This window comes from Pseudonaja textilis, chromosome 3, assembly GCF_049901715.1.
Source record: "Pseudonaja textilis isolate UNSWEBS1 chromosome 3, rPseTex1.2, whole genome shotgun sequence".
NCBI lineage: Eukaryota > Metazoa > Chordata > Lepidosauria > Squamata > Elapidae > Pseudonaja > Pseudonaja textilis.
In genome coordinates this window covers 8,222,445-8,249,078 of record NC_141992.1, presented here as the reverse complement: position 1 = coordinate 8,249,078, position 26,634 = coordinate 8,222,445, and the positions used below count along the sequence as shown (strand labels likewise).

Genomic DNA, 26,634 nt, shown 5'->3' with positions numbered 1-26,634 from the left:
TATCATCCAGAATCATATGATTTCTGTGGTACAAAAATCCTGCAGATAGACAGATATATCTTAGATAGATAGATAGATAGATGGATGGATGGATGGATGATAATGATAGATGGTAAGTAGGTAGGTAGGTAGGTAGGTAGGTAAATACATGATAATGATAGAAGAGAGAGAGAGAGAGAGAGGCTATAGAAAGTCTATGCATTTCTGTTTAAAAAGCCAGTTTTTTTAGATGTAAAAAAAATTAGGTCAAGAGAAATCACTGCAGTTCCCCCCCGCACACACACACACACCCCTTTACCGTACCACATGAGCTTTACAGTTCAACTGAAAATCTTAGGAGGAAAAATAACAATTAAAATTAGAATAATGTGACTGCCTAAAGATGCACACTTATAAACTAATACTCTGACAAAGTACCTTTTGATTTTATGACAGCATTCAATCTTCTTCAAACCAGGAACTCTAGATTTGTGGTGTCCAACTTTGGAGATGTTAAGACCTGTGATCTTCAGCTCCCACAATTCTGCTGCAGGTTCTTCAGAACTGGTCAGAACCTGCTGAAGGCCACCTCTGCTTAGATCCATTTGCACCACTTAAAGATACCAGCTGGTCTCACTCATTTCACAGGATATCCTAAGGAAATCATCCAGATTTAAGGAAAGGTCATATGCCCCCCAGAAAGGCGTAAAAGAATCAGTGCCAAGCTTGTATCCTGCCTCTTGGAAGTATACCCCAAAAGGACAGTGCTAAATACCACTAAAGCAGTGAAGGAAGACCCCCTCCCCAGATAGAAAAAGAAACCATGAGGCAGGAAAAAATTCAAATACAATACAAATGATTAAATCACAACAGTAGCTGTTGCTTGTTAAACCAAGTACCAGAACAAATAGATACAGGAACAAGCCAGACTTCTCAAACCAGTTTCTTTTCAGGAACAAAGATTAATCTTTTTCCTTCCAAACAAAGCTGAATAGGGAAAATTATCCCCTCAATAAACACAGGATTAAACATCACCAAGCACAGAATTAAACTTCACCAAAAACCGGTTTTAGACCAAAACTCAGAAAGGGTATATAAAAATCACGTTCGAATGTCAATCTTTCTAGATAGCCAAGAAGAAGTATTTCCAGGGGAGTATTTCCTCCCAACAGCAATGTAAAAAGCTTAAAACAACCCTTCCCCTTTAAAAAAGTATCAAGAAAATAAAACCTCCTTGGAGGCAGTAAGTCTAGACCTACTGCCAAGAATGTCATAAGGGTGGAAAAAACAAAAGGAGATTTCTTCTAATTACTGGTTCTCCAAACTGCTTAGAAAGTTAACAAGGGGTTCTATATAGAATTGGTCAGAACCGGTAGAATCCCACCCCTGCTTGGAGGTCTTCTAGACCAGGGGTCACCAACCTTTTGGACCTCAGGGACCACCAAACTCATAATTTTAAATCCCGCGGACCACTAATATGAATTTTGACCAACGGTGGCTTGCTGATGTTGGTGGGAAAGTCAGTCCCATATTCCAGAGCTGCAGGAGTCACAGGACTGGCCCTCCCCCATGGACTGGAGGAGCTACTCCGGGATGACCAAAGGGCCAGTCCTGTCGCTACTGCAGCTCTGGAATATGGGACCGACTTTCCCACCAATGTCAGCAAGCCACCCTGGGGTGGATTTCCCTCCCCTGCCATTGGTCTTACCTTCAAGTTCCAGCTCCCATGGCTCTACTCAAGGCAAGGTTTGCGTTTGGCCAACGGGTGTGGGGCAGTAGGTGGGCAGGGCCATGTGGGCGGTGCAGCCTTGTGTTCCTCGTAGCCTGGATTAATTGCTTTGGAGGGAGTGCTTTGGGGGAGAACAAAATTTTCTCACAGACCACCGGTAGTCCCCGGCCCACCGGTGGGCGACCTCTGTTCTAGACCAACCTCTGTTCAGGCAAGAGTCCCTATACCATTTCAGACAAATGGTTGTCCAATTTCCTGTTAAAAACTTGCCATGTTGTAACTCCCACAACTTCTGAAGGCAAAACAATTCCACTGATTCGTTGTTCTCACTATCAGGACATTCCTCCTTAGTCCTAGGTTGCTTCTCTCCTTGATCAGTTTCCACCCATGGCTTCTTGTCCTGCCTTCAGGGGCTTTGGAGAATAGCTTGACTCCCTCTTCTTTGGGGCAGCCTCTCAAATATTGGAAGACTGATATCATGTCACATACCCAATTCCAGCAGCCGCTCTCTATATGTTTTAGCCTCCAGTCCCCTGATCTTGATTTTATTCAGCTAAAGTGTGTAGTTTGCTTCTTTCGAAAGAGAACATTCAACAAGCAATAAATTATGGTTTTACATCTCAAAATAAGCATTATTTTCTCCTTTGAAAGGACATCACAGCAATTCAAACCACATCACAGCAACCCTTTGCACCCACGAGTCAACTAACCTTTTCTTCAGCTGAATGAAATCTTGATTTATAGCTCTGTAATTGTCAATTCCCACTAAAACCGTTGGTCATAACAAAAAAAAAAACCATTATCAACTTCTGTTTGGGAAGTCTTTGAAAAATGTCAGAGAGTCTGCCCAAGACTGGATGAAATGTTTTTGCAGAATTGTCTATGAAGATTCTCAGTCATCCAGGTGATGGTTGTCCCAAAAGTGGCTTTTTTTTTCAAAAGGCAACTGGAGTTCCTTTATTTTTCCTTGAAACCATTTCCCTTCTCGCCCAAGCAGCTTCTTCAGTTCTGACTAAATGGTGGAGGATGGAAGCATTTATCTCCCTTGCAGAATTATGATGCAAAATATTTTTATAGTCAGAGTTCCAAGTAATAGACCCATAGCAAGGAAAACTCTGAGACAGGTAGATTCCTCAAATAATAGCGTTATTGGATATACCATATTGGCACAGATCTGGTGAAAACCGACTCTGAAGATTCCCACGGTTTTCAGCTAATTCAAAGTAAACGTTTGTCACTTCCTCAAAACAATCAGTCACATGGTCCAATCATGGTGCTGTCTGGCTATCTGGTGACATCACTCCACCTTCCTCTGACCAGGTGTGGGAATGCCCTTGATTCCCGAGAGAAAGTATTTTATTTTGGCTACAAAATGCCAGCTATCTCAAATCTCCCCTCCTTACCTCTCAGATGGCTTCGGCCAGGGCAGCTTCAGAGTTGACATATAGAATTACTAGCTCGATACCCGTGCTTTGCTACAAAACTATGTGGTCGGGCTTAGTTTTTGGGGAGGAAACTGAGGAAAGAAAAATCCTGCCTCTGCCTATCAGCATCCATCGGTATTCATCTGGCTAGCATCCTATCAGTTGTGTGAGAGAGCTGAGATCCATCTGGAAACTGAAACAGTATTTGCTGCATGAGCAAGAAGGAGACAGCAAGGAACCTGGGCATGGCTTAGCTCAACTGTTCTATACTAAAGCTGCTTGCTGCTGTGAAACTAAAACTGAAACTGAAACTAAAACTGAAACTGAAACTGAAACTAAAACTGAAACTCCTCTCCTCTGCTTGTGTTTTGCATTTGGAAGAAATTTCTTTTCAGGTGGGAAGGGGCAGTAGAACTCCTTAGCATCAGAGCATGTTAATAATAATATACGAAATACTAATGCTCTGATGGTCATTTTGAAAAATCCTTTCTTAGCGAATACCTAGAAGCCAAGAGGAACATATGTGGCAAATTTCAAGTTTGTAGGCTTTACGGTTCTGGAGATTTTGTGATGATGCGTGAGTGGTATTTTGCCTTTATATAGATAGATTCTAAAAATCTGACCCTCGGCAGGAGGCAGTGTGATTTCAAATTTCTTTTCATGGTTTCTTTCAGGAATAAACATGGATATTGAAGGTACTCATTAAAAGCGAAGCTTGTCCAAGGTTGGATCAGCATGGCTGCACTGGGCTGAAATTAATTATAAGAAGGTTCACAGTGAGAGGGTTCTAGAGAACTGATAACATTTCTGATTCTCCCACTTTTTATTTAATTAGGCCTTTTCCAAAGTGGTGAACATACCTATTACTCCTTTGTCCTCTTATTTTCTCCGCAACAACAACTCTGTGAGGTAAGTTGGAGGGTCTGGCCCAAAGTCACCCAGCTGGCTTTCATACCTAAAGCAGGATTAGAACTCACAATCTCCTTGTGATTGGCCCCAAGTTACCCAGCTGGTCTTCATGCTTAAGGCAGGACTAGAACTTACAGTCTCCTGGTGATTGACCCAGCCAGCTTTCATGCCTAAGGCAGGAGTGGAACTTACAGTCCCTTGGTGATTGGCCCAAAGTCACCCAACTGGTTTTCATGTCCAAAGTGGGACTAGAACTCACCATCTCCTGGTTTCTGGCTAGACCAAACTGGCTTTCTTTTGCTAGATTTCTCTGAATAAATCTCTAGTGATTAAAGTTTTAAAGCAAGGATGCCATAGCAACTAGGCATTCTCCAACATGAATATTCTGTAGTGCCAATTGTGCAGAGAAATTATCTCATCGTTGCCTATTTCCTGTTAAGTTTTCATTGGGAAATGAGTTAGCTTGGATCAGACGCCGCACCACATGGTCTCCTAATCTTCCTACATTAACATGGATGACAATCAACTCTTTTGCAGTAGGACTTGGTTTATTCCATTTACTAAAATAGATGGAAATGTGGTTGAGTAGTTCTACGGGAGGCCACTTGAAAGTTTGTCTGTGTTGGGTAAATCTCCTGGAAGCCATTTGAAGGTTTGTCTGTGTTGGGTAGATCTACTGCAGGCCACTTGAAGGTTTGTCTGTGTTGAGTAGATCTACTGGAGGCCACTTGAAGGTTTGTTCATGTTGGGTAGATCTACTGGAGGCCACCTGAAGGTTTGTCTGTGTCCTCAAGGTCACCTGAGTGGTGCAAATGGGTGTGGAGCCTTCTTGGAACTGCTGAAAAGACTGTGTTGTAGGCTGGAGATAGATGGTGTTGTATCCCGCCTCCCCCTCCGTTGAGAGAGGGCTGTTCATTTTTGACCTAAATGGCCTCTTTCACCCCTCTTCCAAACCAGCGATCCTCTCTGTCCAAAATGTGGACTTTGCTGTCTTCAGAAGGGCGCCCTTTGTCCTTTAAACGCAGATGAACTGCTGAATCTAGTCCTGATGGGCTTGTCCTCCTATGTTGTGCCATGCGCTTATGAAGTGGTTGTTTTGTTTCCCTAAGGTTCAGATCTGCACATTTATCAATTCCTTGTACTGCATGTACCGCACATGTTTATTTATTTATCAAACTTTATTTGTCTTATCAAAATATTATCCCACCAGGACAGAGGTATTCCTTCTTCCTGACATAATTCTGTTTTTTTTCTTTTACTTATTTTTGAGCTTCAAAATAGTTTTATGGGTATGCTTTGCAATCAATTCTTGCTAGTAGTTTGAGCCATATTACTTTGAAAACTGTTTCTACCACCTGGATGGAAATATATGTAGTATAAATAAATTAAACCAACTGGAAAACTCCCTGTGGTGGGAGAAGAAGGGAGGGAGAAGTTTTGGATTTATTGAGCTAGCAAGCTTGTGAAGGACTCTGCATGTGTGTTTTGAGTGTTTATTACAGTGGTTACAAAACAGAAGTATTGACATTTAAAAATAAATGATGCTAGCTTCAGAGGTGTTCTTCTGAAAAAAAAAGTACACAAAAGTTCCAGCTACTTGGAGATGACTAACATACCTACTGTATGTAATTGGATTTTCAAAGTTTGGGGTAGAGAATGAATTTAGGCTGCAAGGAGAGCCAATCAGTTGATCCTAAAGTAAATCAACCCTGATTGTCCTTTGGAAGGGCAGATCCTGGAACTGAAGTTTAAATACATTGGTCACCAAATGAAAAAAGAGGAATTAATGCAGAAGGCCCTGATGCTGGAAAAGATGGAAGGCTGCCGCTGAAAAGCATCCGGAAGCTCCAGCGGGTGCAAAATGCAGCAACCCGGTATGGTTTTGTGCAGACTTTGGTGTATACATGTATCACCTCTCCTGCGGGAACTACAGTTGTGGTATTCTACCGGTTCGACCCGGTTCAAGTGAACCAGTTGTAAAAAATGCTACCGGTTTGGCCGAACTGGTAGTAAAAAAATGCTACTGATACTTCAGCTGAAGTGGAATTTCTGATGATCAACAGCGCCGCGCGATTTAGATTAGCTAGAAAGCAGGAAATCATTGCCTTCTAGCGAATCTAAATCACGCGGCACAGCTGATTCCTCCCTTCCCTGAAGCCCAGTAGGCAAAAACGGGGCACGGTGTGTGTGTGTGTGTGTGTGTGTGTGTGCTACAAAAGGGGAAAAAACCCACATAGCCACTCCCACCTTGCCACACCTACAGAACCAGTAGTAAAAAAATTTGAATCCCACCACTGGGGAACTGCATTGGTTGCCAATTTGCTTCTGGGTGCAATTCAAGGTGCTGGTTGTCCCCTTTAAAGCTCTTCATGGCTTGGGACCAGGTTATCTGAGGGACTGTCTCTTGCCGGTCACATCTACCCGACCCACCAGAGTAGGGACTCCGGGAATGTTGTGGGTCCCATGTCCTAGGGAGATATACCTGGCGGGACCCAGAAGAAGGGCCTTCTCCATGGTGTCTCCCTCTCTCTGGAACATCATCCCCGCTCCCAGAGATTAGACTGGCCCCCATTCTGACACTGTTTTGGAGGGTCCTGAAGACGTTGTCCTGCCAGCGAGCCTGGGGAACCCAGAGCGGGATGGAGCCCATGAAATGGCTGGTATGAATGTGGGTTGTCTCCGGGGTGTGGGTTATTATTTTATTTTTTATTTTTTAAAGTTCTTTTATAGGGTGTTTTATATCCTTGTAAGTTGCCATGTGCGAGTAGGCGGCAATATAAATTTTCTAAATAAGTAAATAAATAAAAAAAGGAGAAAGGGACGGAAGAGAATGAGATGGTTAGATAGTGTTATCATTGCAAGGGGACATGAATTTGGGCAAATCCTGGTAGACAGTGGAGGACAGGGAGCCTGGCAATCTGTGATCCGTTGGGTCGTGAGGAATTGGACAAGACCAACAACGAGAGAATGGATGTTTGCAAAATGCAAACAGAGTCTCCTAGCTTTTATTGTATTTATTTATTATTACATTTTTATGTCACCCATTTTCCCTACAAGGTGACTCTGGACAATGAACAGGTTATAAAAAGATAAAAGAGAAAAATAATAAATATATTGAAAAATATGCAAATTTTAAAATTTAAACTATACAAGTAGTCCTCAACTTGGAACCACAACTAAGCCAAAAGTTTTGTTGCTAAGCTAAGCTCCTAGCCACTCTATGCATAGGAGAACATGAATAGCACAGCTGGAACAGATTAGGGACATTATCCAGCATTGTATGTTGCATGGTGACCCACCAGAGACACCTAGAAAGTTCTCAATAGGAAACCAATCTTTCTCTTTCACAGTTTCTATGTATCTGGTAGCCAACCTAGAACTAAGATCCAGCCTAGATCCAATTAAATCCAACCTAGAACTAAGAAGAAATGTATTGACAGTAAAACAATTAATCAGTGGAACTGCTTGCTTTCAGATGTGGGTGCTCTATCGCTGGAGGCTTTCAAGAAGAGATTGGACACTGTCATGCCCCTGTTGGAATCTGATTCCGAGGGGGAGGTGGAACAGCTGACAGGGAGTGGGAGTGTGGGCCCCGTGGCTGTGGAGGGAACTGGGGAAGGGCATGGTCTAGCTGGGCATTAATAGGAAGGCCCAGGCCCACCCTCTCTTCATCCTAGGGCACGTAGGGAGGAACGGATAAGGGAGCAATATGAGTTGTGTGGTTTATGGCGGAGGAAAGGGCCCTGATCCCCTTCATTGGATGCAGCTGGGAAGACTTAAGTTTAAAAGGGAAAACTGAGCACAGCAAAGTTGCTGGAAGCAAAACATGAAATTATTCTGGTTTGTCAAGTCTTATCTGAGTTCTGGGTCCTCCCAAGTGTGTTTCTTTATTTTTTGAAGTCTTCAATTTCTTACCCTGCCCTGTCACGTTAATTTCTGCAGTATGGTTTGTGTTGGTTTTTATTTATAATTTATATGTACTTTGAGTTCGGAGGGAACTTCTTCCCTTTGAAAACTGTTTTTGGGAGAGTTTTTTTCTCCAGTCGATGATAACTGGACATTGGGGGCCAAGTTAGCTGTATTAAAGGGCTTTTCCCTATTTTTGTGACTTTGTTGCTTTTGTGCCACGCCCCGGGTCATCACAGACACCCATTTGTCCAGAATGGAATAAGGGACTAGAAGTCCCTTACAACTCTATTATTCTGTATTCTAGTACATAGAATTACACTGCCATCTGCCTGAAGGCTAGTGGCCATTAACGAACATATTCCACAGAAATTGATCTGGTCTCCTGTCAAAGCCACTTACACCAGGAGCCCACACCACATCTTGGGGCAGCATATTCCACAAACTGATGCATCGATGATGTTACTTAGTTTGGTAATGAAACGTCTGCTAGAAAACCTCCAAGCTCAGAGAGCAACAAGGACCCACATTTCATGTGACAAGTCACATGAAAAACAAGTTTCCTTCTATGCACTTAAAAACTTTTTCTAGACAGCTGGATTTGTTGGCCTCTAGTTTTGCTATTGTGGGAAACGAGAAAGATTGCTTCCTGTTCACAAATATCTTTGCCGTCTATTGCCAGTATTTTCACCCTAAGCTCCAATCAGATCTAAGCAAGTTTTCTCTAAGCTAAAGAGCCCCCACTGTTACATCCTCTCCTCCTACAGAAGATGTCCAAGATGTAGAAGGAACTGAATCACTGTCTCCACCTCCACATTTCCCATCTGGGAAGGGGGAGGCCGGGGAGGGAAATATATCCACTTTTTATTTATGTTTCTGAATTTAAAAGAAAGAGGTGAAGAACCTTACTAGCCTGCATCAGAGGTGATATTCAGACAGTTCTGACCAATTCTGGAGAACCGGTAGCGGACATTTTGAGTAGTTTGAAGAACCGGCAAATCCCACCTCTGACTGGCCCCACCCCCCTCTATTCTCTGCCTCCCAAGTCCCAGCTGATTGGCTGGGTCTTCTTTGGTTGCCCTGCGCAGGACAACGAAGCGGGAAAGCAGGTTAGAGGAGTGGGGAGGGAATGGAGATTTTGCAGTATCCTTCCCCTGCCACGCCCACCAAGCCACGCCCACAGAACCAGTAGTAAAAAAAATTGAATCCCATTATTGGCCTGAATGGCATCTCAAATATACTACCATGTTTCTCATATAATAAGGCTGGGTCTTATTTTTTTTTGAGCCCTGAAAAAATGGCTAGGTCGTCTTTTCGGGGGTGACTTAATTCCCCCCCTTGCACCTTCGGGCGGGCGGGCAGCAATGGCTTGGATGTTGACCTCAGCATTGGTGGGGCACTTCGTATCGGGGTCAACGCAAGCAACACCATATCTTGGTGTGCAACAAAAGTACTTCCTAACGGCAAGCCCCCCCACCATCCTGCCCCCCCATTTTGCATGTTTTAATATAGGCCTTAATTTGGGGGGAAGGGCTTAATTTCATTTCATGCCTATAAAACATGCTGGGACTTCCTATTGGGGGAGGCTGTATTGTTGGAGAAACAGGGTACCTAAGGAGAATGGACATCAAATTCTTTTGCAGAAGGTTGGGACACCTATTGAACTTTTCGTATAGTTGAATTTAACAAAATGAAATTCAATGGAGAAAAATGTAAGGCTTTACATATAGGTAAGAAAAAGCAAACATATAAGTATATATTAGGTGGAACCTGCCTCAATAGCAGAAAGTATGAGAGAGATCTTGGACAGAGGTGGGATTCAGCAGGTTCTGACCAGTTCTGAAGAACCAGTAGCAGAATTTTGAGTAGTTCGGAGAACCAGCAAATCCCACCTCTGACTGGAGATTTTACAGTATCCTTCTCCAGCCACGCCCATCAAGCCACGCCCACAGAACTGGTAGTAAAAATTTTTGAATCCCACCACTGATCTTGGACAATCACTTAAGTATGAGCTAACTGTGTGCGGCAGCAGCCAAAAAAAAAACCCCCCAGCACAATCCTAGGTTGCATTAACAGAAAGATAGAATCAAGAACACGTCACTACCGCTTTATAAAGCCTTAGTATAAAACCACACTTAGAATACTGAATCCAGTTTTGGTTACCACATTATAAAAAAGATGTTGAGAGTCTGGAAAGAGTGCAGAAAAGAGCCTCAAAGATGGTTAGGTGACTGGAGGCTAAACCATATAAAAAACAGTTGCAGGAATTGGGTATATTTAGTTTAGCGAAAAGAAGGACTAGGGGTGACAGGATAGCAGTCTTCCAATATTTGAGAGGCTGCCACAAAGAAGGGGGTGTGTGTCAATCTATTTTCCAAAGCACCTGAAGGCAAGATAAGAAGCAACAGATGGAAACTAATCAAGGAGAGAAGCAACCTGGAACTAAGGATAAATTTCATGACAGTAAGAACAATTAACCAGTGGAACATCTTGCCTCTGGAAGTTGTGAATTCTCCAACACCGGAAGTTTTTAAGAAGAGCTTGGACAACCATTTGTTTGAAATGGCATAGGCTCTCCTGCATTGGATTAGAAAACCTCTAAAGTCTCTTCTGAGTTATTCTGTATTCATACTTTAGAGATTAAACAAATTCTCTCAAAGAAAAAAAAAGCTACTAGGAGCATCTATTAAAAACACACACATTCAAAATGTTAGGAACATAGGCATTTGAGTCAAATTTTGCTGCTGACATAACTTGTGGGCCTCCTATGTGGTAGTAGAATGAGTAGATCAGTTGCAATCCTTTGCTTCTCCGTGGTGTCTTGGAAAGCATCCGTGGCCTGGAGGAAAATACGCTCGGTAAACTTTTGGTTTAGCTCCAGTGAAACAGAAACTTCGCAACCAAAAGGAGAGGGACCATTCAGGTTCCACACAACAATCTGAGATTTCTCTCGGCTCTGCTGAAAAACCCCCCAAAAGAGAAAACACCGATGTTTCTATTGTGGGTACATATTATCCGAATGAAATATCTCCCCTTGGGAAGAGCGATGGCCTTGTCTGAAATTGAAAGTGTAATGGCCATCTTTTCCAAAATTAGATCTAAAAACATTTCGGTTCATTGTCCAATTGGATGCAATTTGCTACCCAAGGATTTGTTGTTGTTGTTCAGTTGCTAAGTCATGTCTGACTCTTTGTGACCCCATGGACTTCAGCGTGTTCTCTATTGTCTCCCAGAGTTTTCCTAAATTCATGCTCAATGTGTTGATAACTCTATCTAAACATCTCATCCACTACCTGTTGTTCTGACCTCGGCTTCCCCCAAAAGCACTAAGCAGACTCTTTGTCCCAGCAAAACCCCTTTTATTAAACGAAGGTGAATTTCTTGCATTCACTTTCAGCCAAAGGCCTGGCAAACAGTCTTTCAAGGGTGTAATGAGGAGCACAGACCTTATCTAGCCTGGAGAGCTGCCAAGTAAATATTTTCAACCGCAGTGCTGACAAGGAAGGGCTCGGCACAGAGTCTCCGAGATGCACAGACAGATCTTCACACTGCTGCAATGAACGAATTGTTTCCTGCAAAAGCCCCCTCCCCTTTTGCTCCTTTTTAAATCCCTATGGGAGAAGCCATTTACCATCAACCCGTGGTTTTACTCCGACGTCGACCCTTAGTTCGTAATTGTTCTTTTCTTGTGGCAGCTCTGCGCATGCGCAGGCTGGGAACCAGCTCCAGCTGCTCCTCTGCCTTACTGCTGTCCGACTCCAAAGGCAGCTGACAACTGCCAGACTGCCCTGGCCCCATCTCTGCCTCTGACACAGAGCCCTTGTCTGAGCCTTCCTCAGCCTCCAGGACTGGCCTAGGTTCCTCCCCAACCTCCTCACTGTCCGACTCTACTGCCAGCTCTACTAGTTACAACACTACCACTCTCTTCTCCTCTTGTCCTCCATCTTCCCCAACATTGGGGTCTTTTCCGATGAATGGCTAAAATATTTCAGCTTTAACATCTGTCCTTCCAAAAAACAGCCAGGGTTGATTTCCTTTAGGATCGATTGATTGGATCTCCTTGCAGTTCAAGGGAGTCTTCTCCAGCACTGCTATTGGGAAGCACACCCAAGTATGGAATTGTTCAAGTAGACAATTGCAATGTAGTTTTAATGTTTTGAGGCTGTCAGAAGAATAAGAACTTTGTAGAGGAGGAGGAGGAGGAGGAGGAGGAGGAGGAGGAGGAGGAGGAGGAGGAGGAGGAGGAGGAGGAGGAGGAGGAGATAATTTAATGGTCTTATGTGGCAGGAATCACATTCAATTTTTTTCCTCACTTCCAAATGTAGACTTAATTGATGGAACAGAACGTCTCCCATTTTTTTAAGGGCAGTCTTAAATATTTACCTCCAAGTCATTCCTGGACTGTTTCCCTGTTTATGTGATTCAGCTAACCATTTTGCTGAATTGTTTTTTGTTTATGATGCTTCAGCTGCTATATTCATTTTTATTTTCTATTAGGGTTTTTTTATTGTTTTGATCTATTTGATTGTAATCTGCCCAGAATCACTTATGTGAAATTGGGCGGATATATATAAATCAAACAAACAAGCGAAGCAAATTCCCTATTTTCACCTTAAAAACCGAACTGGTATTCAAGCTACTATAGCTGACTTAGAAAATCGTCTCCATGGGACATATAGAATTGAACTAATGATTGTTTGAAAAAAAAAAAACTGTGAATGAGAGTTTGTGGCAAATTCAGAATCCTTTTTTGCTTTCATTCTGGATCTGCCAGTAGCTCTGTTTCTCCTGCTTTCAACGCAGGTATTCCCGAACTTACAACCATTCATTTAGTGAATATTCAAAGTTTCAACAAAGAAAAGTGAGGTAGGATCATTTTTCACACTTACAACCATGGCAGCATCTCCATTTTGATCACGTGATCAAAATTCGGACGCTTGGCAACTGGTTCATTTTTATGACAATTGCAGTGTCCCAGAGTTATGTGATCCCCTTTTGCAGCCTTCTGACAAGCAAAGTCAATGGAGAAGCCAGGTTCACTTAACAGCTGCATTACTAACTTAACGACTGCATGATTCACTTAACAACTGTGGCAAGAAAGGTGGTAAATGTTGTGGTTTGCTGGCAGCCTGTGCAGATGGCAGCAAAATCGGACAGTGGGGAAGAACGGGAACCAGTCCGGGAGTCTGGAAAGGACTTAGATGAGGATCCTGCGTCCAATGTGGAGATGGGGCCAGGACCATCTGGGAGTTGTGTACTGACTCCGGAGCCTCCAGAGTCTGGCAGCAGCAAGGCAGAGGACCCCGGGGAGCCTGTTCCCAGTGCGTATGTGCGTAGAGCTGCTAGAAGGCGAGAGCAGCTGAAACAAAAGGGGCGACTCGGGAGTAAGGCTGGGAGTGATTGCTCCTCCCATAATCTATAATGGACAGGCAAAGGTGAAGAAATCTTTGCAGGAAGCAAAGTCATTCATTGTGTTCGGATTAAACCTTGAAGCCCTGTGTGGACTTTGTACTTCGATCAGTTTTTTACAGTTCATTTGGAACTTTAATTGTTGACAGCACTTCAAAGGAGAGAAAGATGGGTGCTTATCTCGAAGGACAGTTTGGGACTCATTACAGGCTGGGAATGAACATAATTCCCAGAGTTGAAACAAAACTAAAGTTGTTTTAACTAAGCATGTGCTTAATTATGGTCTCGGAAGCCTTGGTCAGAACAGTAAAATCAGGCAAAACTGTAGGAGATGGCCTGGGGAGGGGGACAAACATGTCATCAGTCTTGAATCCCTTTGTGCCCACAACAGATCCAAGTCCAGCCCACCATGAATTTCATTGGCTCTTATCTACCACCAATTTGCTTTAACTGTTAGTACTATTCAGATTCTTTTTTTAAAAAAAAATTATTGGTTTTTTAGACGAACATAGACAAACAAAACATAAAAACATCAAGCCATCTTCCATATATATACATAACAGTGTGCCGGTTGGTTTACAAATTGTTTTGTGCTTCCATTTTCGTAGTCTTCAATTACAATTACATTGTATATATTCTCATATTTTCAATCAAGTACTAAATACATTAATATTTGAAGAAGGGGGATTTGAGGTATAGGTAATCCTCGACTTATGACCCACCATGGAGTCCAAAATTTTGGTTGCTGATTGAGACGGTTAAGTGAGTTTTGCTCCATTTGGCCAACTTCCTCGCCACAGTTCAGTGGTTCACACTGCAGTTGTTCAGTTAGTCACACGGTTGTTAAATGGATCTGCCCCCCCCCCCCATTGGCTTCACTTCTCAGAAGGTTGCAACCGTCATAAATATGAGTCAGTTGCCAAGTGTCCGAATATTGATCACACAGGGATGCTGCAACAACCATAAGCATGAAAAAAACAGCCATGATACTTTTTTCAGGGCTGTTGTCAGGGGTGGAGTTCAAAAATCCCAGCAACCGGTTCACCGCCCGGTTGCTAAGTGGCTGTGGCCATGGTGGGCATAGCCTACCAGAACTTCCTGTTTCCGGCTTCCAGTGGGCCTGCAGACCCCGGGGGAGGCTGTTTTCACACTCCCAAGGGTCCAGAGGCCATCCCTGGACCTCTGAGAGGATGAAAACAGACTCCGCCAGCCTCTGGAGGCCCCCTGGAAGCCGGAAACAGGCCCGTTTCTGGACTTCCAGAAGGCCCATTTTTCCCCCTCCCAGAGCCTCCGCGTAGACCCTGCACTTACCCCCATTGAAAATGGGCCCTGTGGAGACTCCTGGGAGGGGAAGGGCAGGAGGGGAGGGGACGGCCCAGCCAGTCGGTTGAAATAGCGGTTCGGCAAACCAGCTGTAACTGTAACATCTGGTTCACTCGAACCAGTCCAAACCATTCCAACCCTCAACCTTCCCCGGCTGTTTTAATGTTAGTCACTAAATGAATGGTTGTAAATCGGGGATTACCTGTACTATGTTCAACCTTCGTGCCATTTTTTTTTATAATTTTTTTTTTTATTTTAACAACAAGACAACATAAACATACCACAAAAAAACATAAAAATATCCTCCTTCTTGCCATTTTTGCGCTGGTATTCTCCTAATTCAAATCTGTTGGTCTTGTTCATTTAAAAAATAAAAATAAATAAATATATATATATAGATAAATCATTATTTCATGTTCTCTCCTTGCTTTAGAATCTAACAGGGCAATCATGTTTTAATGGAAAGCTCTACGATTGATGGATGGATGGATGGATTATATGCCATCAACATAGATAGATTTGCTTCATGATAATCTGGGTAAAATAAAATATTTTTTAAAATATTTGTGTTTTTTTTAATTTGCAGAGGCATTTCCACTTCTCCTGTCTGCATGCCTCAGTTTCTCCCCTGCCCTATTTCATACAAGAGCCTCATATTTTGGTCCCATATCAGCCCATATCAGTTTATTGCTCTTTTCCTGAATTTATTTGGAAATCATCCCCGCTGCCACAATGGTGGTGATGATCGAATTTATTCCCCACCTTTCTGCTTTTTTATGGCTGACTTCCAACCTCAAGACAAAATGCAAACTATAAAGCAGGAGCATAAAATTCATGTAATTACCATAAAAATTATTATCAGTATAATTAAAATCAGAAGAGCTACCAGAACAGAAGTCCCTGTCCAGAATGCCAGAGAGCTGAGTTTCTGGCTGTGCAAAATCCCAGTGTTCCTTCTCTGAATATTTTTGGGGTGTGTGTGTGTGTGTGTTTAATCACTTTCTTATTTGACATTCTTCAGTCCTTGCAAAATCCTTTTCTATTTTCCAAGGTTCCGGAGGGAGCTCGTAACATTATCCAAGAGAGTATAAATTCTGTTTCACATTTTCCGTGGGGTTATTTTTAATCACTATTGCATCAATAAAAATGATTTGTATTATTTATCCGGGTCTGGATGTCTTACTGGCTGCACGGTTAATCAGCAAATGTATATTGTCTCCAAACAGATAATGGAATTGGGTCTTTGGCCAAAGATCTCTATGGATGGAGATTAGTAAGAAATACTCTTAAAATTAATTTCCTACAACTGGAAAACGTAGCAATTTCAACCATAGAGGGACAGTGGGAAGGGTAAAAGGGGAATTGCAGAAGGCTTAGGATAAATGAAGGGTTTGTGTCAGATATGAAGAAACCAAACATACATATTAAGTTCTAAATAAGCTGATTTATTACTCATGCCTGTATCCAAAAATCTAGTTAACTAATGGCCATTCTAAATCAGCACTATGGAGAGTCCTCAACTTACAACAGTTCGTTTAATGACTGTTCGAATTTACAATGGCACTAAAAAGAGTGACTTATCACAATTTTTCACACTTATGACCATTTCAGCATCCCCATGGTCATTGATCAGAATTCACTTGACAACTGACTTCTATTCCCCACCATCCAGTCAGAACTGAAGAAGCTTCTTGGATCAGAAGCAAAACATCTCCAACACCCCCCCCCCCTCCAGAAAGTCCAGTTGCCTCTTGAAAAAGGCACCTTTGGGACAACCATGACTGAGAATCTCCATAGACAAGTGACTCATATTTATGACGGTTATAGTGTCCTCAGTCATGTAATCCCCCTTTGCAACCTTCTGACAAGCAAAATCCAATGTGGAAGACAGATTGACTTAACAAGCGTGTTACTAACTTAACATCTGCAGCGATTTACTTAACAGCTGTTTGCAAGAAAAGTTGTAAAATGGAGAATACTCACTTAACAAATGTCTCACCGAGGAACAGAAATTTGGGGCTCAATTGTGGTCGTACGTTGTATTTAAGATTTAATGGAATTCAAGAGGGGTTGGCTTAAGGTTGTTTGTGGGAACGTAATGACTCCAAGCTAATACCTCTCTTGACCCCACCCCCAGGCTTTGCCTATCCTTCTTGTACAGCTCAGTTGCTCTCCTGGATTTTCTTCCTTTTCAGCTGCCAAGAACCCACCCACCAATCTCTATGTGGATTCGGAGACCCCCAGCAGCCTTCGGGTTCACTGGACTCCTCCGGATGCTGCAGTTCAGCACTACAGAATCAGCTACAGTTCAGAACGGAGTCACAGCAAGCAGCAGGAAATGGTATGCAGGATGGACAGGCAAGACCCAATTCCCATCACATGGGTTCAGTGTCTGGTATTTAATGGAAGTCTAGATTTAGATGGAAAATATCTGCGGGCAAAATCATAGAGAACTCTAGCAATGAGAGCTATGCGTGGTGAATTGCTGGTTTGCCTGCTTGCTTGCCTGCTTAATTCCTTCCTTCCTTCCTTCCTTCCTTCCTTCCTTCCTTCCTTCCTATGCTCACTCCCTACCTTCATCCCTCCTTCTTTCCTTTCTTCTCCACTTTCACCCTCCCATCCTCCCTCTTTCCTTCGTAAAAAAATCTTCCTTCCTTCCCTCCTTCCTATGCTCACTCCCTACCTTCATCCCTCCTTCTTTCCTTTCTTCTCCACTTTCACCCTCCCATCCTCCCTCTTTCCTTCCTAAAAAAATCTTCCTTCCTTCCTTCCTTCCTTCCTTCCTTCCTTCCTTCCTTCCTTCCTTCCTTCTTCCTTCCTTCCTTCCTCCTTCCTATGCTCCTCCCTACCTTCATCTCCCCTTCTTTCCTTTCTTCTCCACTTTCACCCTCCCATCCTCCCTCTTTCCTTCCTAAAAATCTTCCTTCCTTCCTTCCTTCCTTCCTTCCTTCCTTCCTTCCTTCCTTCCTATGCTCACTCCCTACCTTCATCCCTCCTTCTTTCCTTTCTTCTCCACTTTCACCCTCCCATCCTCCCTCTTTCCTTCCTAAAAAGTCTTCCTTCCTTCCTTCCTTCCTTCCTTCCTTCCTTCCTTCCTTCCTTCCTTCCTTCCTTCCTTCCTTCCTTCCTTCCTTCCTTCCTTCCTTCCTTCTGTACAGCTCCCTGTTTTACTTGTGTGACTCTGGGTAGTTTACAATAATTAACACATCAATAAAAAACAACAAAACGCAAGTAAAATAAGACAAAATACATAAAAGCATATTAAAATCATAACACATTAGCTGAGTTACCAGAAAAACCCACAGCATAACCATTCAATGGACTCTGCACCACAACTGGATGGCAAAACTGTGTCTTCAAAGCTTTCTGTAAGGTGAATGGGATCAGGACCAATCTAAACTCTGCTTAATTTCTGGTTAGCAGAGGGATAGAATCAAGATCCTGTGAAGTGTTAATATCACTTTTATAATGCCTCAGTAAAACCACATTTCATCCAGGTTCAACCTATTCTGCAAAGCAACGGAACTTTGAACAGTCACTAAATGAATGCTTGTAAGTCTGAGACTACCTGTATTAATGAACGTAAGTTATTAAAGTGGAAATACAGCCTCCATTCTATATTTTTAAGACACGTTTTTTAAAAAAGTGTCTTTTTCGATGGGCTTCCATTTTCTTTCCATCACAGATAAGAAAAAATAAATAAACAGAGAGATACAGATTCAAGGTCAACCCCTAGATTTTATAACTGAAGAAAATTTTTAAAATAGTTCTCCCAATCTCATCTCTTACTGAGCTGACTTGATAGCATAATAAATTTCAATCAAGGAGAATTGGATTCCAATTTCTGGATAACAGTTACCCTTGCTGGGGGATTATGGATCAGACACAGTGTCTCAACTAAACTACTTCACAAATTGGCTTGTGCCAGAAACAGGAGTATGGGTAGTTCCCTGATAAAATTTTATATAAGAAGTCTATTCAACTTGCAACCCTTTCATTTAGTGATATTTTGAAGTTCGGTTGACACTGAAAAGAGTGACATAGAACAGTCCTCATACTTATGGCCCTGTGGTCATGTGATCCAAATTTGGGCATTTTAGCATGTATTTACAATGACTGTGTCAACTCAAAAATATTTCTCTGGTATTTTAGAGTTGACAGCAGAAAGGGAGCTGGGGATGTAGTACATTCCTTAAATGCTTTCCATAGATAATGGCTAGGCTGCTGAAGCTTCTGGCACGCAAGATTATTACTGGAGAGCATGATTGACGACTCTTGGCTATGGATATGTCCCATTGGAGAATATACATCCAGGAGGTGGGGGACGACCAGGGTCAAGGGTGAAATGAATGATGTGTCTCAGAGTCAGCTGCACCCAGGTAGCGCCGGCATGTTCACTCCTAATAAATCTTTCGTTGTTTTTTTTTAAACTCTGAGAGATGGAGCTAGACACTCATGATTTGAATGGAGGTAGATACCGGAGCCCTGACAGGCTGCAGTGTCCTCGGGTTATGCAATCTTTGTGGCCTTCCCAGCTGGCTTCCAGCAAGCAAAGTCAATGGGGGATTTGCATAACAATCAGATGATTCACAACTGCAGTGATTCACTTAACAACCATGGCAGTAAAGATGGTGAAATTGGCACTTAATAAGTGCCTTGCTTAGCAACAGAAATTCTCATCCCAATTGCAGTCGGACACTGGGGATTAGCAGTACTGAGGAATCCGAGGTCTGTTGGAACTTAGCATTTGTCATTTGCAATCATTACAATTGGAGCATTAAAATGTGCTTGAAGAAAAAAGTGACATTTCCAAGAGTTACCAGTTCTTTGGGGTCATAACAGATAACAGATAATCAGAGTTGGAAGGGACCTTGTAGGTCATCTAGTCCAACCCCTTGCCCAAGCAGGAGACCCTACACCATTTCTGACAAATGGCAGTCCAGTCTCTTCTTGAAAGTCTCAAGTGATGAAGCTCCCACAACTTCCGAGGGCAACTTTTGTTCCATGGGTTGATTGTTCTCACTGTCAGAAAGTTTCTCCTTATTTCCAGGTTAAATCTCTCCTTGTTCAGTTTCCATCCATTATTCGTTGTCTGGCCTACAGGCGCTTTGGCAAATAGCTTCACCCCCTCCTCTCTGTGGCAGCCCCTCAGATATTGGAAGACTGTTATAATGTCTCCCCTGGTCCTTCTCTTCCCTAAACTAGCCAGGCCCAGTTCCTGCAACCATTTTTCATTTCTCCAATCCCCTAATCATCCTGGTTGCTCTTCTCTGCTCTTTTTCTAGAGCCTCAACATCTTTTTATAGTGTGGTGACCAAAACTGGATGCAGTACTCTAGGTGTGGTCTTACTAAGGCTGAGGTCCTTGGTGCTCTCTGAGCTGGGTGGTTTTCTTGCAGACATTTCATTACCCAAATAGGTAACATCTTCAGTGATAGAAGGGAGGGAGGGAGGAAGGAGGAGGAGGAGGGGGAGGACTGAGGGGTTCTTGGTGCTCTCTGAGATTAATGCAGATATCTCATTGCCACACTATGTAACAGCATCAATGCTAATTATAGGGAGCCCCCAACTTACAAGTACAACTGAGCCCAGGATTTCCCTTGCTAAGTGAGAAATTTGTTAAGTGAGTTTTACCGCATTTTGAGACTTTTCTTGCCACAGGTGTTCAATGAATCACTGCAGTTGTTAAATTAGTAACACCGCCGTTAAGTGAATCTGGCTACCCCATTGACTTTAGTTGTCAGAAGGTTGCAAAAGTTGATCACATGACCCCGGGAAACTGCAACCGTCATAAATATGAACCAATTGACAAGCATCTGAATGTAAATTGCATGATCATGGGGTTGCTGCAACGGTCATAAGTGTGAAAAATGGACATAAATCCCTTTTTTTTCTTTTTCCCCAAAAGTTTTATTCAATGTTCACATATTACAGAAAAATATATACTATATGTATATATATATATATTTTTTCAGTGAACAGCATGATTCCAAGTTAACACATTTCCATTACAAACCTGATTTTCATTTCCTATTCATCTTTCACATTTAATGACTTATCTTAATCTTGCTTTATATCTTTTCTTTAATTTTAATCATCAAGCTTTTCCTATCTTATTTTATAATCTTTCTAGTACGTTGCTTAATCTGTTCCTTTAAATCCTTAATACACCATTATATACCTTCATATTCATTATATTTTATCTTCTTTTCTGTCAAGTCTGCAATTTACTTATTATAAATCCCTTTTTTGCAATTTACTAAATCTCTTTTTTTCAATGCCATTGTAACTTCAAAAGGTCACTAAATGAACAGTTGGTAAGTCGAGGACTACCTGCACCAAGCTCAGAGAGTGTCAAGGACTCCGCAGTTCAATCCTGAGCTACAAATATTCTCTTCTATCAATATCAGCAATTAACAGTATAACAGAGTTGGAAGGGACCTCGGAGGTCTTCTAGTCCAACCCCTTGCTCAAGCAGGAGACCCTATAGCCATGATGGCGAACCTATGGCACGCGTGCCAGAAGCGGCATGCCAGAGCCACTTCTGCCGGCATGCGAGAGGTCGCCCGGTAGAGCCCCTCTGTGCATGTGGCATGTCCACTCCCAGCCAGCTGCTTGTCGGGTATCTGCCACGTATGCATGGAGCGGAGATGCACGGGTGGGAGATGCGTGCACATGCACAGAAGCATGCAGCGGTGTGGGGGGTGGTCGTGTGTGCATGCGCAGAGGCTAGCGGGAGTCGTGGGAACATTGCATCGCACACACTTTGGGCACGCAACGTGGAAAAGGTTAGCCGTTACTGCCCTATACTACTTCAGACAAATGGTTGTCCAATCTCTTCTTAAAAACAAACCTCCAGGGATGGAACACCCACAATTTCTGGAGGCAAGTATTTCCGCGGATTGTTCTCACTGTCAGGGAATTTAATTTTTCTTGTGAGACCGGTCTATCAGGGCAACCTGGTCTGCCCAGATATGGGACGGAGTATACTTCTTCCATTTTTGACTTTCATCCCCAATCCAGGAGCCTTCTGGATTGGGGCCAGAGGTGGTATTCAGCAGGTTCTGACAAGTTCTGGAGAACCAGTAGCAGAAATTTTGAGTAGTTTGGAGAACCGGCAAATGTTGCCTCTGACTGGCTCCGCCCCCATCTATTCTCCGCCTCCCATTGAGTCCCAGCTGATCGGCTGGGTCTCCTTTTGTTGCCCTGCACAGGAGAAAGGAGCTGGAAAGCAGGTTAGTGGGGTGGGGAAAGGAATGGGGATTTTGCAGTATCCTTCCTCTGCCACGCCCACCAAGCCACACCCATCAAGCCATGGCCACAGAACGGGTAGTAAAAATTTTTTAATCCCACCATTGATCTGGTTTAGGTCCAAGCCAGGAATAAAATAAAATGGAGGCTAATTGGAAAGAAAGTTTAACGACGAACAGAACCAACCAGCAGTTCTGGGTCAGCTGAACAAATGGTTGAATGAGTGGATGGATCTTTATAGGATTCCGTGAGTTTGAAGTGTGAACTATTCTGGAGGGACGGTGCCATGTAGAGAGCGCTGCGTCTTCTGCTAAATCTTCTGCTATCCTTCCCCTGCCACACCCACCAAGAAACACCCACAGAACCAATAGTAAAAATATTTTTTTGAATCCCACCACTGTCTGGGGCTGAAAGATGAAAGCAGAAGCAATATGCTCCGTCCCATATTTGAGCAGACCCAGTTGCCCTGATAGATCTGTCACACTGAAAAAAAAACACTTAATCTCTCCCCTGGTATAGCCGACAAAACAAGGAGAGCCTGTGGCTTAGAGGTTAATACATCTACCTAGTATGTGAGTAACCTGGGTTTGAATCCCAGAAGGGTATGTCTAACTGACGAGAGCTATAGCTTGAAATAGAACTATATTACTCTCCCTTCATTTCTTTGTTGGTAAATATAAATTCAACACAAAACTGTCGGGAAATTTCTCCTTAGTTAAGTTCTAACTTGGTTCTCTCCTTGATAACTTTCCATCCCTTGCTTCTTGTCCTGCCTTCAATTATTCATTTGTTTCAGTAATTGTCCTGTTGAGTCTTAAAATCACATGGCCTTGCTAGGTTGTAAAAGTGTTTACGTTCTCCTTTCTACAGATGACAGTCTCTGGCAGGATTCAGTCCATTGTTCTTCATTCTCTCTTGCCTGCTAGAGTTTATACGGTGACCGTAATTGCAGTCTACGCTGCAGGAGAGAGTGACCCTGTATCTGTCATTGGCCGGACAGGTGAGCCCATCCATCATTTGGTTCTTTCCTTTTGTACCGTCTCTTATTTCCTGTTTTCTCCGGAAGCTTTATGCTCTTTGCTGTAGATACTCCAATAATTGTGAGGGGCAAGAAATGATGGGGATTAGAGTGAAATAAAGGCATTTTTTGTTGGGTGAGATATAAATAGTATATTTCAAACTCTTTCTCTAAACTTACATCATATTACTGGTAGTCGTTGACTTAGGTCCACAGCTAAGCACAACATTTCTCTTGTTAAGCAGTTGTCAAGTGAATTGGCCCCTCTGTGTGATGGTGACGAGCAGGGTTGGGATTCAAATATTTAGCAACCGGTTCTGTGGGCGTGGCTTAGGCGGTGGGCATGGCTATCATGTGACTGGGTGGGCGTGGCTTGGTGGTCATATTATTGGCTGGGTGTGGCCAACTCAATATCACTCACATTGAGGCACGCATCTCCTCACCTGATTCTCATGACTGTGGGGATGCTGCAACAGTCATAAGTGTAAAAAATGGTCATAAGTCACTCTTTTCAGTGTCATTGTAACTTTGAATGGTCACTCCACGCAAACAGAAACTGCCTCTCCAAAGCAAAGGAGGGGATAAAACTCCAGAGACGTTCCTGAGACAGGGAGTCTCGTCCTGCCAAGAAGGTAATAAGGGTTAACGGAGAGGCAGTTTCTGTAAGCAACACCAGAATGTTTCCTTCCTGCCTTCCTTACAGGATTAGGCCAGTAATTTCTTCTAACAACCGGTTCTCTGAACTGCTTAGAATGTTAACAACCGGTTCTAGTGAATTGGTGCAAACTGGTAGAATCCCATCCCTGATTGGCCTTCCTGTCTTCTCCCCTTAAAAGAACCCTCAGTTGATTGTTTTCTATGAAACCTTCTACATCTACTGATGTAGCCCTTTGCAAAATGGCACCATCAACATTGCTCTGGCCATTGGCACAACTGCGACCTAAAACAACTTTGTAGCACCAGCCAGCCATCTGAAGACAGTCCTGATTGCTGTTATTCTAGCACAAAATACCTGGATGATCTAGATAGAGCATGTTATAATTCACTGGTTGTCCTTTGGCTGGTGGATAGATGGGACCTATGGCAGGTCAGGGTTGAACTGTGAGGCCCTTGGTGTTCTCTGAGCTTGGTTGTTTTCTTGCAGACATTTCATTACCCAATTAAGGAACATCATCAATGCAAATCCACTCCCTTCTAACACTGCTGATGTTACCTATAGTTGGGTAATGAAAGGTCTGCAAGAAAACAACTATGTTCAGAGAGCACCAAAGACCCCACAGTTTCCTTCCTCTTTGCCTCCTCCTCCTCCTCCTCCTCCTCCTCCTCCTCCTCCTCCTCCTCCTCCTCCTCCTCCTCCTCCTCCTCCTCCTCCTCCTCCACCACAAACCTCACTCCCTTCTAGCACTGACAGTGTTACTTAGTTGGATAATGAAATATCTACAACAGGGTGTCAAACTTGTGGCCAGATGCATCACATGCTGGCCCTGACACCACCCAGTTTAGTGAAGGGGAAATGTCCCGATATGTCACATGATGCCGCTGTGACGACGCAAGTTTGACGCCCTGTTCTACAAGAAAACAACCAAGTTCAGAAAGCACCAAACACCCCACAATTCCCTCCTCCTCCTCCTCCTCCTCCTCCTCCTCCTCCTCCTCTGTTTCTTCTTCACTCCACAAACCACACTTCCTTCCAGCACTGATGGTGTTATCTAGTTGGGTAATGAAAGGTCCACAAGGAAACAACCAAGTTCAGAGAGCGCCAAAGACCTCACAGTTCCCTCCCTCTTTTCCTCCTCCTCCTCCTCCTCCTCCTCCTCCTCCTCCTCCTCCTCCCTCCTCCTCCCTCCTCCTCCTCCTCCTCCTTCTCTGTTTCTTCTCTATTCCACAAACCACACTTCCTTCCAGCATTGATGGTGTTATCTAGTAGGGTAATGAAAGGTCCACAAGGAAAAAACGAAGTTCAGAGAGCGCCAAAGACCTCACAGTTCCCTCCCTCTCCTCCTCCTCCTCCTCCTCCTCCTCCTCCTCCTCCTCCTCCTCCTCTGTTTCTTCTCCACTCCACAAAACCCCACTTCCTTCCAGCACTGATGGTGTTATCTAGTTGGGTAATGAAAGGTCCATAAGGAAACAACCAAGTTCTGTGAGCACCAAGGATCCCACAGTTCAACTCCGAGCTACAAATTTTTCTTCTCTTGGATTACAAACTGTATTTAGATGTCTTTTTGCCTAGAATTATATAAACATAACAAAAGATAAAATATGCCACTGTTATGGTATTGATTTGCATATTATTATATATCATAATTAATATAATAATAATAATAATAATAATAATTAATAATATTATAATTATAATTATGGTATTGATTTGCATGTTATGGTATCGATTGCATATTGACCTTTGAGCAGTTGGGTTTCAGCACAATCTTTTATTTTGCTTCTTATAGCTACAGTCTTGGCTCGATTGCCCACCATGAAAGAATCCCAATTTTTCAAAACAGAAGGTAAGATTTCACAGCGAGAATTTTCAATAGTTATTGATTTTTGGCTGATGAAAAATTGAGGGAACCAGGCATGCCTTGTCTAATGAAGAGAAAGATTAAAGGGGAGCAAGATAAGTGTCCTCCAGTATTTGAGGGACTGTCACAGAGAAGCAGGGGTCAACCTATTCTCTGAAGTACCAGAGGGCAGGATAAGAAGTAACAGGTGGAAGATCATTAAAGAGAATTCCAAGTTAGAACTAAGGAGAAAATTCCTGAAAGTGAAGACACTTAATCAGTGGAATGGCTTACCTCTAGAAGTTGTGGGTGCTTCAACACTGGAGGTTTCCAAGAAGTTGGTAATTTGTCTGGGATAATATATAGAATCCTGCTGGACTATAAGACTTCCAAGGTCCCTTCTAACCCTGTTATTCTATTTTCTATTGTTGAACACATAGACTTGAGAATTATTTCAGAGAATGAAGTTGTTCCTTTAAAAGTCCAATATCAATTTTTCGGTGGCTAGAATAGGAAATTCTTTCTCTGGTATTTTCTCTCTGCCGTTCTTTTTCTCACTTGCCTGGAATCAGCACAATTTTCAGTCAGTTCTTAACTGCCAATTATTTCTTTTTCTCCAGTTCAACTCTAAGGTAAAACAAATGCAAATTCACATGCCATGGAGTTATTAGAGTGGTTACAACTGCTTAGCATTATTCGGTGGCACATTTTTTATTCTTGCGCCTTTGGCAGAAGAGAAAACTATGAATGTATTTCAAAACCCCTTTCAATTAAATCCATCTACCTCCTGAAAATTGTGCTATTAATGTAAGTGAAGGTTTCCATAAAGACTGGGAATGAAATATACTGGAGAGTTCATTTGAAGCAAATCTTCTGTAAACTGGGCTATCTGCCTGTCTGCCTGTCTATCTATCTGTAGACATAAATTGTAAAATACAACTGGCTGGCGGGAGAATTGTGGAAGTTGAAGTCCACAAGTCTTGAAATCACCAAGGTTGACAAACCCTGCTCTGAAGTGTGAGCACTGCATACAGTTAGTCCCTGACGTATAACCAAAATTGAACCCAATATCTCTGTTGCTGAGTGAGAAGTTAAGTGAGTTTTGCCCTATTTTGCAACCTTTCTTGTAGTCTGCAAGAATCTGAACTATTAATGGTCAAAGCAAATTAGCAGTAGATAGGGGTCAATG

At 42.8% G+C, this 26,634-nt stretch overlaps 2 protein-coding genes across 2 annotated transcripts in view; one reads left to right on the top strand and one right to left on the bottom strand.

The window, feature by feature from the left end:
- Positions 1-24,748, bottom strand: part of NKAIN4 (sodium/potassium transporting ATPase interacting 4) — a 354,886-nt gene extending 330,138 nt beyond the window's left edge. The window contains exon 1 of the mRNA XM_087928898.1: positions 24,732-24,748. The gene's annotated coding sequence lies outside the window, so the exon portion shown is untranslated. The remainder of the gene's footprint in view (positions 1-24,731) is intronic.
- Positions 1-26,634, top strand: part of COL20A1 (collagen type XX alpha 1 chain) — a 173,169-nt gene that overhangs the window by 64,983 nt on the left and 81,552 nt on the right. The window contains exons 19-21 of the mRNA XM_087928872.1: positions 16,875-17,020; positions 22,800-22,929; positions 25,395-25,451. Coding sequence (XP_087784998.1) covers positions 16,875-17,020; positions 22,800-22,929; positions 25,395-25,451 — 333 coding nt within the window. The remainder of the gene's footprint in view (positions 1-16,874; positions 17,021-22,799; positions 22,930-25,394; positions 25,452-26,634) is intronic.